Source organism: Chenopodium album, chromosome 14 (assembly GCF_948465745.1).
Source record: "Chenopodium album chromosome 14, dcCheAlbu1.1, whole genome shotgun sequence".
In the NCBI taxonomy this organism is placed as follows: Eukaryota; Viridiplantae; Streptophyta; class Magnoliopsida; order Caryophyllales; family Amaranthaceae; genus Chenopodium; species Chenopodium album.
The window spans coordinates 12,693,817-12,711,597 of record NC_137847.1 but is presented as its reverse complement, the minus strand read 5'-3'; the positions used below and the strand labels follow the sequence as shown (position 1 = coordinate 12,711,597).

Genomic DNA, 17,781 nt, shown 5'->3' with positions numbered 1-17,781 from the left:
TGTTCTTTTGAGATTTTGGGCATAGCGCAGCGACTTCGACAACAGAGTAGTTTCAGCAAAACATAACATATTCAGCAGAGTAGTAGAGCAGCTCTAATAAATAGGGCCTAATACGAGATCATTAAGTGCTTGTCATTGTCGGTTGCTTGTTCCAGTAATTTGAGATCCATTTTTACCTTTTTTGGCAAAAGCTATTGCACTTCATTCATAATGGCTGGTTGTTAGCCGGTGACCGGTGAGTATAACCTTGATGAAGACGTTACATGTATGTATTTATTAGAGATAATAATTTATTGGAGAAATGATTGAGCAGTTATAAAATTTATGTAGGGTAATTTTAATATTTGTGTAAGATTTGGTCAGTCTTAGTGATAATATTTAATGAGTAGTGTTATATATAGCCCTTAGGGTTACATATAAGCATTAAATATACTCTTGAAAATTGTATAAAATAGAAATTCATGACAAAAACACTCACAAATCAGTGTGTTTTTGTCATGATTTATGAAATTTTAACAATTTTCTAGAGTTTTTTTTAATGCTTATATATAACCCTTAGGGCTATGTATAACATTTACCACATTTAATACACATGTTCGCTGAAACATCCATCACATTAAAGTACTTGTCTAATTAAGAGCCTATTCTGATTTACTGAACTGAGTTGAGCTGAACTGAACTAATTAAAGCTGAACGGAACTGAATTGAATAAAGCTGAAATGAATTGTTTATGAGAGAAGAAAATTAGGAACTGAACTGAACTGAACTGAACTGATTGAAGCTGAACTGAACTGAAATTAAGCTCAAGAGAACATGCCCTAACATGAAAAGAATACTCGTTCGTATAAGGCAAAAGCTAACAAACTCCCCGGGGCATAGGATAAGATAACTAAAAGTAGAAATAGAGTATTAAATTAAAATGAACATTAACTACAACGATCGACACGTGATTTTGTCATGCATTTCCTACCACTTTATGTGATATTTTAAATGCTTATCTAACGCTGCGGGGCGTTAACAAGATCTTAAATATAAATACTACCTTCGTTAATTTATTATTTGTAACAAAGAAATATAGTACTCTTTTATTGCGAATAATAAAAAACGAAGGTAGTGTTAAAACAATTAAATTAAAAAAAAAAGGTTCGTATTGGAACTTCAATCAAAAAAGTGAGTTGTTTGGCCTGGCTAGAACCTTATCAGTTGGCTAAAAATTATACTTATCTCCACAAAAAATAATGAAGTTGGTTAGCTAAATTCCCCTTGCTAAGTGTATATATATAGAGTATAGCAAAAATGAGAGCGAAAGTTATTTAATGCGTAGTAATTCTTATACAGAGTAACACATCATTAGACAAATATTCAAGCAAACAAAACCAATGTAATTATGCAAACAATGTAGACATATCAGTTAGCAAATTAGAGAGTGGAGAATACATGGATAGCAATGCCACATGAAGAGTTGTCAATTTTTATATTCTTTTAACAGAGGAAAAATACACGAAAATTAGGACAAATTTATTTCAATACGTACTATTCTCCACATTTTCTCTTTTTTTTAAGCGTCCATTTTGATTTTTATACTATTTACGTACACCACGTTGATCAATGTTTATGTTATACACGTATGATTAAATATATAAGAGATTAATATGTTTTATATTGAGAGTTTTAATACACAGATCAATATGAATGAATATATATATATATATATATATATATATATATATATATATATATATATATATATATATATATATATATATAAAGGGCACTATGTTGAAATTAGGGTCAATATTTTTTAACATAACGTCATTTGACGTCGACACTTGTAAATCTCAAGATCTACAATAATATTATTGTTAACTAGGTTCACACAAGTTTTAATAAAGATTATTACATTGAAATTATGATTGCTTGTCAAAATGACCATTTTTTTTTCGAATTATATATGATAGAGAGACAAAAACTAGTAGATTTGGTACACATGATTCACGAGGTTTTAAAAAAAGTTAAAATAAATAAATAAATAAATAAATAAATGATAACAAGGTGACGAACCAAATTATTACTTACTATCGAACAACTATTAGTATTCACTAGACGAAACAATTATTAGTATTCTTGACCCTTCTTTTATTATTTTATTTTTTATTTAAAGAATGGTGCAAATTGTGCAATGGTCTGCCAATCATCTATAAATAAGGCCTTTTTATAAACATTATTCGTATCTCAAAATTCAAAATCCATATTTTTGTTATACTCCGTAATTAATTTCCTAGAGTATTTTTCATTCAATTAAGTATGGGAGTGACAGGAAAGCTTGAAGTTGAAGTTGATATCAAGTGTCATGGAGATGTATTTCATGAACTATTTGGGAAGAAGCCACACCACGTCTCCAAAATCGTCCCCGACAAAATTCACGGTTGTGACGTCCATGAGGGTGAATTTGGCAAGCCTGGTTCTATCATCTTATGGAACTATACAGTTGGTAATGCAACCCTAATCGATCAGTTTGATATTATATATTGCTATCATTATCGTTATCGTCATTGTTACCTTCTAACCTTTCACAATATGCTCATCTAAGTACTTTATAATGCTTTATTTATTTATGATATTAAGACATCAACTCATATTGTTATTACTACTATTAATATTTATATATTTCCTTTAATTGTTTTTTTCTACTTTAATTTAAACATAATTTTTTTTTTGTGTCGTTGACTTTATAAAGTTGGAGCTTTCTGTAGTAAGGGCTTAATTGATTATACTTTCATTATTGATACTTCATATATTGTGTTAAAACATTCTCTTGGTCCCCAAAAATCATGGTTTATTGACCTAGCTACATATATATGATGCTGACCACTTTTGTACTTCGTACTTTGTAATACTGTTTTTGGCATAGTGATAAAGTATTTAGAAATCATTCAACTAGCTAGTTACAGAAAGCCAACATGTGCCCATGGATAAAAATATTAAGTTACAAAAATATAAATTTACCGGTAGCTTTGTTGTTAACTCACGAGAAAGAAAAAAAAAAGGGTGGTGAATCTGATGAAAATTTGAGAATCCTAAATAGAAATTTATAAATCTCATTTTTATTAGGTTTTTTTTTTTTTTTTTTTTTTTTTAATTTTTTTTTATTGATTATTATTAGTTAAATATCTAAACATTTATGTAAAATGCTACTCCGTATTATTTGCTCATGGGCACAGTTAAGAATATTTATCCCTTAATATAAAATTATATACTTCCTCCGTTTTTTATTTATTGCACCACTTGTCTTTTAAGGAAGTTTCACAAATATTGCACCATTTCTATTTTAGGAAATAAAATATCTATGTTCACACTACAAATATCCAATATACCCTTACTTTTGCCACTTGATTTTTTAGTTTATGCTTACATTACATGGATAACTTTGTAATTTTACCCCTCTCTCTCTTCCCTTTTCCCACTACCAAAAAAAAGTGTACCAACCTATATGGTGCAATAATAAAAGAACGGAGGAAGTATAAGATAATGTATCTAAAATCAGATTGGTGCCATTTGCAATCTAACACTACTTTTTTATTTTATTTTATTTTATTTATTTATTTATTTTTTTAATGCAAGCATACTTGAATCTTAATTAATTCGAATTCAACTGGTCAAATCTCAATTGACGTAAAAATTCTCTCCTAGAAGCTAAGGGTTCGTTTGGCATTGTTGTGGTTTTCTGTTTTTTGGTTTTTTTGTTTTTTAACAGTATATGATATATGTCCCATAATGAATCAAAAATTATTTAAACTTAATAAAATCATGATAATTTTGAAAACTAACAACAGAAAAGTGGAAACACCTTTTTCTTGTTTTCTGTTTTTGGTTTTCAAAAAAATAGGAAACTGAAAACCAAAAATGATGCGAAACAAGCCCTAAGTGTTGTGTTCCCAAGTTTTGAACCCTATGCACCTTGGTTAATATGGAACAAATTAAACAAGTCCCTTGCTAGTTAATCCAAGCCCCTTGCTAGTTAATCCAAGCATACATCTATTGTTTGAATCTAAAAACTTTTCAAAAACTCATTTTTAATGGAGATCAATCAACTCGATCTCCAATAATCAGAACTAAATATCTAAAAAAAACTTGTTAAAATCACCATGTCGCTAACTTTGTTCAAGTAACACCACCATTTACGAATGCTTTGAAATGTCCAATTTATTTTATATACTTTAAGTTCTTTTCAATTCACCTTAGTTTCACTTATTTTAGGAATTATAAATTTAAGTAAGTTCATTAAGATAGATAAATTTAGGGGGGAAAAAAAAGTTTTGATAAGCGTTTGTACAAGGGTTACTCAAACTCAAATTATAACTAAAAAAAGTTCTGGTAAGTTAATAATAATAATTGTGAAGAAGCTCAGGTAATAAGTTCAGATAAAACAACATAATTTCAGATTAGTGTAAGTTAGGAGAATACAACTATTTCATGTGCATTACCCATCCAATTTTTGTGATTCTTGTATGTATAATTGCATCGCATGTTTATATATCGATATCATATAAATTAATCATAGTTAATTTTTGCATGCATATATGAATTACAGATGGGAAAAAATGTGTTGCAAAGGAGGTAGTTGAGGCCATAGATGAAGAGAAAAAATCAGTGAGATTCAAAGTCATTGAAGGAGATCTTCTTAAGGAATTCAAGAGCATAACTTTTAGCATTCATGTTGTTCCAAAAGGTGAAACTACTGCAGTAATGTGGGTTGCTGAGTTTGAAAAAATTGCTGATGATGGGCCCTACCCTACCAAAATTATGGACTTTTGTATTCATCTCACTAGGGATATCGAAAAGCATCATCTCAAAGATTAATCATTATATAAATAATATTATCTATATGCATGCATGAATAATGCTTGATTATAGTATAATTTTCTATGCATGGATTGAATGAATAATGGAATTTTATATCTTATATATGTACTACTTGGTTTGTTGTTGTATGGTTTGATTAAAGAATGGTGTTATTGCTAGCTAGCTACCAGTCTTATGTCAGACCTTAACTATGCCTTATTGTAACGTGTATCTTTATTTGATGTTGAAATAAATGTTTGATTGTAAGAATTCTTTTGTTTATTACAATGTAGTAGTATGTAGGACAATTTTGATTTTTTTTTTATACTTTTCTTAACACAATGTCACAACACATCATCATAATTATTATTCTCAGTAAGATAGATGTGTATTGAAGAGAATTGATGGGTATTACATTCACATTCAAGGGAGGATCTTCATTAAGACTCATAGGCTAGAGGCTTGACACCCCTTAATTATAAAGCTTTTATTAGGCATACCTATCTATAACCTTACTACTCATATTGTCAAATTGTCTTCATGAATGTAAACGTTATTTTCATTTAATATCAATTCATAGTCTCACATCTTTGCTAGTGTGTGCCTTATTCCTAACTCTTTCGAATTAAGTTTAACAAATAAATTATCAATGTGATGGTTGCACACTTGCATGTACTACATACAACTTATTATTGCAAGCCCAATGTACCCCATCAGATCATCAAGTCATTATTACCATCCGAATTTAATTGAATTAATGGGAATTCAAATCTATACTTTATTAGTATTTAAAAACACAAACCACAATTTATACTAAGCCACATGTCACCATAATCACTCATATGCCACATGTTACCTCTCTTAATCCTTTCTTTTAAAATTCCCATTTATAATAAATTGAAGTTAAACTAATTAGTGTTCATTACATTAATAAAATAGTCTTTTCATCTCTTAAACTTAAATATAACTTAAACCAATGTGTCATTTCATTCCCTACAATATCTATGTATATATACCTTATTAAATTTCACAACAACACCGACACTTTTAAAAAAAAAATAACCTAAGCAACAACCCGTGCATCGAACGGGTCAAAAGGCTAGTTAATTTAAATTCATAAGCATTGGTATGGCGAGTGTGGTGGTGGTGGTGCGAGTATGATGTGAGTGAGGGAAAGGGGTGGGGAAAATAGAGGAGAGAAAATAAGAGGAGAGAGAGAGTTTACCTCTTGAGTAATTTTCACCTTGGGACAAAATCTGATTTTTGCCATTGAGATGATCGAGTATTTATATCTCTCCCAAAAACCACCATCCTTCTATAGTTCTATTTAATTTCCTAGATTCTCTCCAACTCAAACTAGCCTTTTTTTTTTTTTTCAAGAAGAAAAAAGATTTCATTAATAAAATATAGTCAAACGACACTTACATATAATTCCTAAAAAATTAAGAATTCCACCACAAGTATACAACTTAAAACTAAATACATCGCAGATTTGATTAACAATCGCCTTAATAAAAAACTTCATCTGAAGCATACAATCCGTGAGTTCGCACTGATTCGGCTTGAAATCTAGTGATGAGTAGTCGTTTGAGTGAAAATACTCATGTGGTCTTCTGGATTCTTGTAGAGATTATAAAACTCTAGATCTTCAAATTTCCCCATACAAACATAAAAAAAAAATAAACTTAAAAGGTAAATCATCACCTCAAGGATGATATCTATTTATTGAAAACGATTAAAAGGTTTTGTGGGGCTTACCACCGGTAGAACACTAGTGGAAGCCCCTACAAAGATTCACAATTGAAACCAAGAGGAAAACAGAAGGTAGAGATGGAGAAAAAAGGGAGAAGAGAGAAGGAGAACCTTCAACAAAATTGAAAAAACCTAGCAATGGGGGCTAGGAAAAACCCTCCGAAGGGAGAAACTCTAGAGGGAACAAAAAACCCTCTCAAGGAGAAAACCTAGAGGGAACTAATACGTTTCCAACTCAAACTAGTTGTTAACTTTATTTAAAGACTTTAAAATTCCTTTATAAATTAAATACTTTCCCCAAAGTTAAAATATAAAAATTAAATGTTTCCAAACCATTTTAAATGAATTTATTAATGGGTTTTGATTTGCAATAATAATTCTGGCCTACTTGTTTCAAATTTTTTTTTTATTGATGGGTTGTTACTTATTTAAATCAACCTTTTAAGTATTAAAATAGAAATGAATAATTCTCTTTTACTCCGTAATTAATAAAATATGTCTATAAGATAATAAATTAAATAAATTTATAAATCGTATACAAATATGGGGTATTACATTACTCGATAAGTATTATAAGAGTTAATTTGTTACGGTTATAGGGTTACTTAGTTAATAAATTATATAGGGATTAGTTACTCTAATTAGTGTTGTAGGAGTTACTTTACTATTTAAGGGTTACTCATCAATAAGTATAATAAGTGTTTACTCTGTTAATATAATCAATGTTACATTGTTAGTGTTATAGGGGCTACTCCGTTTTTATAGGCGCCACATGGTGTGTCCAGTCGCACAAAAAATGTGCTACCATAAGTTACACTTTTTCTCTTTTAAAAAAACTTCCAATTCCATTGCTTTTTTTTATATATATATATATATATATATATATATATATATATATATATATATATATATATATATATATATATATATATATTACCTCCGGTTTTTTTTAGTTGCAACTTTGGAATATTTTATATCTCAAAAATAATACCCCAAAGGTGCAACTAATAAAAATCAGAGGTAGTATATATTTTTCAAATTCAGTAACTATCTTTCAAAAGAAAATAATTTAATACTCCGTAATATATTAAAATTAACCTCCCGTTTTTGAAATATAGTTTTTTCTTCCCTTCTTTTTTACTATTTATTTTAATATCTTTATGTATAAAATATACCCCGTGCCTTTTTGCACAGGTTTACTTTAGTAAATAAAAAACTTGAGTATAGATGGGTAAAAATAATAGTTGGGTTTAAAATTATGGTTGATCGATTTTAAACCAAATGGGGTTAAAATTGGGTAGGATTAATATCAGTTCGGTCAAAACATATTGGATTAAATCGGAATATTTGTCGGATCAATTTTGGGTTGGGTGGAGTTCAGGTCAGGTCAATGCAAACCAGTCTGTTTGAATTCAAGTCGGGTCAAATTGATTTCAGCTTGAGTTTAGATCGGGTTTAGATTGAATTAATTTCGGATTCGAGTTGAGTTCAAGGCAGTTACATATCGGATTTGGATCCTTAATTTCTCAGGTTAAACTAGCTTAGATTGGTTACACTTCCTTCGTATTTTATTACTTGTTGCACTTTTCTTTTGCGACCATATTTTAATACTTGCTCCATTTCTTTTTGGATAACCTTTCACAATATTTTACGTACTAATTTTTTCTACCCCAATGGACCTCCCAACTATCATACGTTAATATTTCCATATTATCTCTCCTTCCAACTATCATACTTTACTATTCTACCAACCCAATTTCCTTCATATTTTTATTACTTTTTATCGTTTCCCTCTAAAACTCCGCACGTAGAAAAATGAAGCAAGTAATAAAATAAGGAGGATTTAAAAACCTCTACTTGAACCTATCATTTGTGTATGTACTTGTGATGGGCATATGGCCCATTTCATGAATTGACGTGTATGATTACTTATCGAGAACATTTGAGAGATAAGCCTTATCGATCAACATTACTTGAGATATGGATTGAACGATTGATGCTTTTTCCTCCTTTTTTTTTCTTTTTTTTTTTCTGGCCCATGCACCTATAAAAGAGGATGCTCGATCGATCGTACGTATCTAACTCTCTAATACAAACCATAAGTCAATTATCTCCAATTTAAAAAATATTGTCATACGAAACATATGTAAACAAATAAGCTAATTTAAGCTAGATGGAGATGATGAAGATGACGAAGAAGAGTGTTAGTCTAGTACTTATGCTATCCTTTTGGGTGGTTTTAACAACCAAACCTCAAATGACCTCGGCTGTTCGGCCACTTGGTTACCATACCCTCTCAAACATTATGTTTGAAGGGATTGGTGTTGATACTAAACCTCTCACTTGTGTTGGTCCTTGGCAGCCATGCAATTTTTCCAATTGGTGTTGTGGTATTTGTGATTGCGATTATTTTGCATCGTGGTGGTGTTTGCCCCCATCTGGCCGTGTGGACTGTTAATATTGAGCCACAAATAATATACAGTTCTACAATGTTTGTTTGGCCAGGCCAAACTAATGATCAACAATGCTATAATCTTATGTTTAGTTTACTAAGGGAAATTGTTATCCTAAGTGGCTCCCAACAATGTATGTTATGTTGTTGTGTATGTGTTAGACTTCGGCTACAAGCTAGTGTTGTATGTTTAAGGAAATGCATGCATGGTTCGGCTATCTTGTCATCTCTATAAAAATAAATTAGTTTTTTCTAATAGTCCTTCTGTTTCTTTTATTCTTCTTGTCACCTAATCTACATTATATTATACGAGTATATATTTTAGTATATAAGGTATTTAATACTCCATCCATTTTTAACTAAAGTGTCCCATTTTAACTGGCTCACATGTCAATAATGCAAAACTTTGACTAATGATAATATCTTAAAAATTATCAATAAGTATTATTTTATATGTGTTAGTGGAAAATTTGACTTTTACTGCCTCTAAATAACCACTTATTGGCTTTGGCACCTCCATATTTTAAAGTTTATTTTACCACCAACAAAAATTCCAAAAATTGGATATCACTACCAACTAACGGATTCTGTCCATGAGTCTGTTAGTAGGGCCCACCTTTTTGACAATTCCTCTTCATCACCCCTGATCTTCCATGCCAACCAGCCGGGAAAGAAATCAACCCCACCTTAGTTGGTCGAAAATTCGTGTGAGGCTAGGGAGGGATCAAAATTTGGTGTGGACTAGGGAGGGGGTCATAATTTGGTGGTGGCTAGGGTTTTAGGAGTGGTAGGAATTCGGTATGAAGGGGGTTTTATGGGTGGTCGAAATTCGATGGCTAGGGTTTTGGGGTCGAAAATCGATGGGAGAGGGGTTGTCGGAATTCAATGTCTAGGGTTTAGAGTAAAAATTGGTGGAAATAGAGGGGGTTGGAATTCGTTCGGGGAACAAGGATAGGTAATACATTCACATGTAGAGGAGGATCCCCATTAAGAGTCATAGGCTCATAGAGGCTTGAGACCCCTTAATTTTAAATTTTTGTTAAGCATAATGAATACATTGTATTAAATATTGATACAATGTATAAAATATCATATCTTAATTTACGTTTAGTTTTCCATAGTTTTAACTGGTTCAAATCATGGCCCAACCTTATATTTTTTGGTCCAATATTCGTCACTGTTTACATATTTATGCACTCTTGGGCTCTTTGCATCACGTGGCTATCATAAAGATCGATCATATTATTCTTATGATGGTTTGTGTATGGGGAGATACCGATAACGTGTACAGTGCCGATATCTATTGTTTCACAGACTTAACAGGTTCGAGTTTTCAGCCATAATAGTCATATCGGTAAGTTTGCATAACGACATAGATGTCGGCCTCTTGCAGATTAGCACGTGGCGTCAATTAATCAACACTTGGCATAAAGTGGTTTGCATGGCATGCAACCACCTGGTAGTTAAAATCATTATAAATAGGTGGGTTTGTCCCAATTGAAAGGTAGCATTTATTATTCTCCCTCTTTCTCTCTTTTCATATCATCTCTTCTTTCTTTTAAACACTTTCTAACTTTATCATCAGAGTGGTTATCCCTGGATTCACCTCGGGATTAGCTAATCCTCATTTCATGTGTAGGTACTTAGCTGGACGATAGGGTCTTCACGGATCTCGGATACGGGCTGTCGGATCCCAACTGGAACAATTTGACGCTAGAAGGAGGGGATTAGTGATTACTTCTATCGCCTAAGAACCTAACACAAAAAAACTATGACTGAAAATAAAGAAACACCAGGAAGTAATAATGGAGTTAGCAGAATAATTAACTCTGGTAACGAAACGTTAATCCTAGAGGCTGAGATAGAGGATGAAACTCATACCTTAGAAGGGAATCAGTTCAATATGGCGTTAACTTCAGAACGACATATTGGCACAACATCAGATCCCATGGTTGAGTTTACCCTAGAGGATTTGGAGATAACAGCCAGGGTGATGAAAGCAATGAGTAAGAAAAGGAAAGAGGTCGGAGTTGGTACCACTCAAGCTGGTGAAGGGGTGTCGATTGTGAACCTTGTAGTCAATTTCATTAGGCAACAGGTTCACCGAGGCATCCATCCCGGGAGGTGTCAACGCAAGGACACACACAACCGCTCGGGAGACAAAGCCACAGTCTTTTAGTCGCGCTGTTAGCACCAGAAATCAGGGGCAGAGAAGCCTGCACAATGCAGGGCAAGGGGTGTTGCGAACAGTTGTCCAGCCAAGGGCATCACCGTTTACGCAAGACATCTTGGATCAACCAATGGAGAAAATTAAAATGCCGACATGTAGATATGACGGAAGGGGTGATCCAAGCAGGTACATAACGTCTTATGAAGGGCACATGATCTTATACACTAATTCGGATGTCGTTTGGTGCAAGGTCTTTCCGACCACCTTGACTGGAGCGGCTGCAGACTGGTTTAACAACCTGGGAAATAGCATAGTTGACAGCTTTGAAAAGTTGACAGAGATGTTTGTAGGGCAGTATATCAGCAACAGTGTTCGACAGAGAACCTTAGGGGAATTGATGGCAGTAGGGCAGAGGTCGGATGAGTCTCTAAGGCACTACATCAGAAGATTCAATAATGAAGCAAACACAATACCAAAGTTACAGCAAGAGATTGTCGTTATGGCATTAATGAATGGTTTGAATGATTCAGAGTTTAGGTGGTTTTGACAAGAAAAAATTTACTGACATTAGCAGCAGCCTTTAATAAGGCCCATGATTGCATAAAGTGTGAAGAGTTGATGAAGACAAGTAGCAGGGCTACTCTGACAGACAAAGTACAACATTCATCTGAAGGGGCAGCCTTAGGAATTGGAAGGCCGAAAGCTCCGACCTCAGTGAGAGAGGGAGGAGGTCGGCCGAAGGCTAGGGGTGCAAGAGCACCGATGCAGTGTAGTAACTATACGCAGTTGAACACATCAAGGGCTGCGATTTACTCCATGAATCAAAGCAAAGAAGATTGGGTGAGGCCGGCACTGATGAAGGCCAAGGCAAGAGATGTGAAAAAATATTGTATGTTTCATCAAGATGTTGGGCATTATACCAAGGAGTGTAAGTAGTTGAAGGATAACATTGAAGAGTTGGTAAGGAAGGGGCACTTAACCCAGTACCAGCTGCATACAGGGGGAAGTCAGCCACCGCCACCTTATCGGCAGTTTGAGCGTCAGCAGCAAGAGGTGAGGCGTGAAAGGCAGCAGGTCGGGATAAACCGACAAGGGGATGGTGGACAACCACCACTGTCAATAGGGAAGAAAATTGATGTGATAATCGGTGGGCCCATACACGGAGGAACGATAAGTGGAGCAAGAAAACATCTTTCTGAGCATCGTCATATTGTGAATGCTCTGGATGTTGATAATCGTCCTCGACGTGCAAATATACCTGATGTGGTGTTCACAAAGGAGGATGCTAGGGGAATCGTCTTTCCTCACGACGATCCCTCAGTGTTGATAACGAAGATTAACGGGATTGATATAAAATGAGTCCTGGTAGATGGAGGTAGTTCGAAAAATGTTCTGTTTATGCAGGCTTTCAATGAGATGATGATAGGAAGGCAATATCTAACACATGTATCTTACCAAGTGATTGGGTTTAATGGCTCAACCGTAAGGGCAGAAGGCAGTATTGTCTTATCGGTCCGATTTGGTGATGGCTCAGCCGCGAGGGATGTAATGGCGGAGTTCTTTGTAGTGGATGTACCATCGGCATACAATGCCATTTTCGGAAGACCGATAATACATGATGTACATGGGGTAGTGTCGACTTACCATCTGACCATTACATATGTGTCAAATCTGGGAATGTGGAAAAGTTGCACGGAGGGCAGGTGATGGCGAAGTCTTGTTATGTAACCGCCTTGAAAAACCCAGTTCGTGAAAATCCGGCTGTGAACAGTCCGAAAAGGGATAGAGAGCCATCAGTACGTGACTTGTCGATGGAAAATTTAATACTAGGCCAGTAATAATTCCAAGGCCGGCACCGGAAGGAGAGACAGTGCAAGTTGTACTCCAACCGAGAGTCCCAAGTCGAATAGTGAAAGTTGGGGCTGACATGGATGTAGATATGAGATGTAATTTGATCAGCTTTCTGCGGGAAAATGCGGATGTGTTCGCCTTCTCGGCATATGAAATGCCTGGGATATATCCTGATGTTATGGTGCATAAGTTGAATGTAGACAGAAAGTTTAGGCCGGTAAGACAGAAGAAGTAGAACTTCTCAATAGAGAAGATTGAAGCAATACAATTTGAAGTCAACAAACTTCTAGCAGTTGGGTTCATAAAGCCTTGCACGTACCTTGAGTGGTTGGCCAATGTAGTTATGGTGAGAAAGCCGACCACTATATGGAGAATATGTGTAGATTTTACAGATTTGAATAAAGCGTGTCCCAAGGATTGCTATCCGTTACCTCGGATAGATAGGTTGGTAGATTCCACATCTGGTCATGCAATGCTTAGTTTTCTGGATGCATTCTCAGGTTATCATCAGGTAAGCCTTTATGAATTGGACAGAGCGAAAATTCATTCATAATAGATGCAAGGGTTTACTGTTACAGGGTCATGTCGTTTGGGATTGAAAGATGCTGGGGCAACTTACCAGAAGTTGGTTGATAAGATATTTGAAAAGTAGAAGGGGCGAAATGTGGAGGTATATATGGATGATACGATTGTGAAAAGCAGGGCTCAAAAAGATCACATTGCTGACTTGAAAGAAACCTTTGATACTTTGCGGAAATATCAGATGAAGTTGAACCCAGAGAAATGTGTCTTTGGAGTGCAGTCAGGAAAGTTCTTGGGATTTATGGTGAGTGAACGGGGTATTGATGCAAATCCTGACAAGGTGAATGCAATACTTGAGATGAAACAACCAAAAACAATTTGTGATGTACAAAGGCTTACGGGAAGGATGGCAGCTTTGACTCGCTTCATCAGCAAATCCGCTGATAAGGCCTTTCCGTTCTTTGTAATTTTGCAGCAAAACAAAACCTTTGAAGTGGGAAAGGATCAGGTTGAGGCCCTGGAAGTGGTGAGGAATCATCTAAGATCCTTACCAACTGTAGGAAGACTAGAGCGAGGTGAGCCGTTGCAGTTATACATTTCTGCATCTCCAAAAACGGTGGCAGCTGTGTTGTTGGTAGAAAGGAAGAAGCAGCAGATGCCGATATATTTTGTTAGCCACGTTCTGAATGTAGTAGAGCGTAGATATCTGGTTTTAGAGAAGATGGCTTTTGCTGTAGTGATTGCGTCGAGAAAGTTGCATCCTTATTTTGATGCTCATTCAATATAAGTATTAACTAATCATCCGCTGGAAAAGTCACTCTAGAAGATGGATACATTGGGTTGATTGTTAAAATGGGCGGTTGAGTTGTCGGAATATGAGTTGGATTATAAGCCAAGAGTTTCTATAAAGGCGTAAGCTTTGTCAGATTTCATTGTAGAAACCTCTTAAAATGATGAGGAAGAAGAACTTGGAACATGGTAGGTATCGGTGGATGGGTCAACCACTACGACGGGTTCAGGTGCCGGTGTTGTAATCACGGTACCAAATGGAGATGTATTTGAGTATGCTTTGAAGTTTAAATTCAAAGCTACAAATAACAAAGCAGAGTATGAAGCGGAAATAGCAGAGATCCAGTTATCCATTGTAACCGAGGCTAAACGGCTAGTTTTAATAATAGACTCCCAGCTGGTGTCAAGCCAGTTCAGTGGAGATTACGAAGCAAGAGAGCTGGCAATGGTAAAATATCTTGAAAAGCACAACCAGTTAACAGCTCGGCTGAAGCATTTTGAGGTGAAATTAGTCCTGAGAGCGCAAAATACCCAAGCTGATGCCCTAGCAAGGTTGGCAAGCTCAAATTTCAACGATTTGGAGAGAACATTTATGGTTGAAGTCCGGACGTAAAGAAGTATCGATGAAACTTCATAGCAGGTCTTATGTGTTGATAACGACAGTCAGTGGTATGACAAAATCCTGGTGTATATTTTGTATGGGACGTTACCAGTTGATAAGGCTGAATCGCGTAAGCTGAGGAAGGAAAATGTGTGGTTTATAATGCATAACGGTCAATTGTACAAACGCGGATTCTCATATGGGAGGCCGAGCTTTATCATTAGAAGCGATGAAATGAGGATATTACTGGTCGACAATGAATGAAGACGCGTTGAGGTATGTACAAAGATGTGAGAAATGTCAAAAATATGCACCAGCTATCAACCTTCCGTCGAATGACTTAGCACCAATACTTAATCCAATTCCTTTTGCACAATGGGGGATGGATATAGTGGGACCCTTTCCATCGGCAATAGGTGAAAGAAAATTCTTGATTGTAGGAATTGACTATTTCGCTAAGTGGATAGAGGCCAAACCGGTAACAAAGATACCTATGTCTGAGGTGAAGAAGTTCATCTAGAAGAATGTTATCACAAGGTTTGGATTGCCGATGACAATGGTGTTTGATCATGGATTGCAGTTCGATTGCAAGCATGTAAAGGACCTTTTGGCTATGTACAAAGTGAAGTTCGCGTATGCTGCGGCGTGCCATCCTCAATCAAACGGCCAGGCAGAGGCTGCTAATAAGCAAATTATAACGGCACTCAAGAAAAAGATAGAAGATGCGAAGGGCTTATGGGCAGATCTCATACCAGAAATACTATGGGCCAACAGAACAACAACTCGAGTGGCAACTGGAGAATCGCCTTTTAATCTCGTGTTTGGAACCGAGGCAATTATCCCTGCCGAGGTCGGATTGCTGACATTACTGTGAAGAGCAAAATGATCTCTTATTGCGGCAGCAATTAGATTTCTTACCGGAAGTGCAAGAAAAATCTGCAGTTAGATCGACATCATATAAGGACAAAATTTCAAGGGCTTATAATAGAAGGGTGAAGCACCGCCCGTTGAACACGGGGGATTTGGTGTTTGATATATCCAATTTATATAGTGTTTTAACCCCGTCCCACGGTCATAATTAGTGGTGTTTTTGGCTCTTTAGAGCCACTTTTATTACTAATTTGTGTTTTTTAGTGTTTGCGTAGTTTTAGTTGCATTTTACAGGAAATTGCACTTTTGGAGCATTTTCCCGGGTTTTTATGGATCAACTACGGAAGCTAGAAGGACATGGCCACTCTTGAAGCCCAGGATCGGTGAGAGCCGATGATTAAGGGCTCGGTATGAGATACCGGGGCTATTGGATCAATTAATCAAGACCCGATGAGGAAACTTAGATTGGGCCGAGGAATTTAGCCCAATCGAAATCCAAGCCTCGAAGAAGAAGACCGGGCCCGATCGGGCAAGCATACGCCCGATCGGGTGGCTGCGCGCATAAAGACCCTCAAGGAAGAGGCGCGCCCGATCGGGCGCGGCACACCAGCAGCGGGCAAGGCAAAAAAGGCTGGCCCGATCGGGCGGCCCTTCGCCCGATTGGGCGCGTGTTTTTCTCAGAGCTGATTAGATTAGTTTTAATTTTTGTTTTGAGGAATGTTTAAGTATGAATTATGTACGTAATTTTGGATTACCTTCTTTTTTAGATTTTCTCTCTCTACTTAGGATATTTCTCTCTCTTAAATTCTCTCTCAACTTTTGTTCTTAATTACTTTCATTAATCCAGATTTCTTTTGGTAACAATTTCTTCTCTTTTAATTTCAGCTATTTTATTTACTTCTTTGATTATGCTTTGCTTTATTTATTTGATTAGTTTGGTTATGATGATGCTTGAGTAGTTTTATTTTTAGGGTTTATGGGGATCTAATAAATGATATGAAGGGGTAATTTTGTGATTGTGAATTATCAATGCTTGGTTAATTTCCTATTGATTGATTTAATGCTATGCAATTAGGTTTGGCCAGATTTAATTGTATGAGTTTAGCAATATTAATTCGAGATTCGACAAATGAGAATTGATGTTTAGGCTTAGTTTCAATAGGCGGACTAATTTATAAATGGTTAAGTCGATATTCGACAGATGAGATTTAATACCGGTAAATTAACTCTGTGATTATAATACGTAGCGAAAGCCCTTTATAATCTGATTGATCAATTCTTGATGATTGCTTATTATGATTTGCCCTGGAATATTGTTTATTAGTGAACCTATGCCCTAGGTCTTTTAATATTTGATTTTCCCCCTACTTTATTTCTTTCGACCTTATTCTTCGTAGTATAGAATCTATTCCCAAAAATATTGGTTACTTAGATAATTTAGATTATAATAATTAATTAGGAGTAGAAAGACTTGTTTCCCTGTGGAGTTCGACCCTACTTCCCTATCTACTTTAGTTAGAGGACTTAGGTATTTACTTTTGATTAGGGGATACGACTTTACCCTGTTAGTGTTGCGAAGATCTGCAGCGACTGGGAAGGGAAATGTTGATGGCAAGCTAACGGAAAACTAGGAAGGCCCATATCGGATTAGAGACACAGATATGCAAGGGTCTTATTATTTGGAATCACTAGATGGAAAACCGTTGAAGAATGCCTGGAACGCAGGGGTACTTAAGAAATTTTATGTTTAAACAAATGTAATGTGTATTTATTTAGAACTATCTTTGTCAGATAATGCCGATAATAATAAAAGGTGAAAATTCTGATACTTATGTTGATTAGGAATCCTCCATTTGACATACCATCGTTGAATAGGATGGACAGCTAAAAACCACTTCCATGTTGTTAATGCGCTTACAACCTGATCAGATG

General features: G+C 35.4%; 2 protein-coding genes across 2 annotated transcripts; both read left to right on the top strand.

Moving 5' to 3' along the window:
* The first annotated feature begins 2,239 nt into the window (after positions 1–2,239).
* On the top strand, positions 2,240–4,916 carry LOC145578940 (MLP-like protein 43). Its single transcript, XM_081636236.1, has 2 exons — positions 2,240–2,491; positions 4,592–4,916. The coding sequence occupies exons 1-2, from the start codon at positions 2,305–2,307 to the stop codon at positions 4,858–4,860; spliced, it is 456 nt and encodes a 151-aa protein (XP_081492362.1). The 5' UTR covers positions 2,240–2,304; the 3' UTR covers positions 4,861–4,916.
* A 10,619-nt stretch (positions 4,917–15,535) lies between these two features.
* Positions 15,536–15,853, top strand: LOC145577795 (uncharacterized). Its single transcript, XM_081635237.1, has one exon. It carries the CDS (start codon positions 15,536–15,538, stop codon positions 15,851–15,853), a length of 318 nt encoding a protein of 105 aa, XP_081491363.1.
* Positions 15,854–17,781: the final 1,928 nt, after the last annotated feature.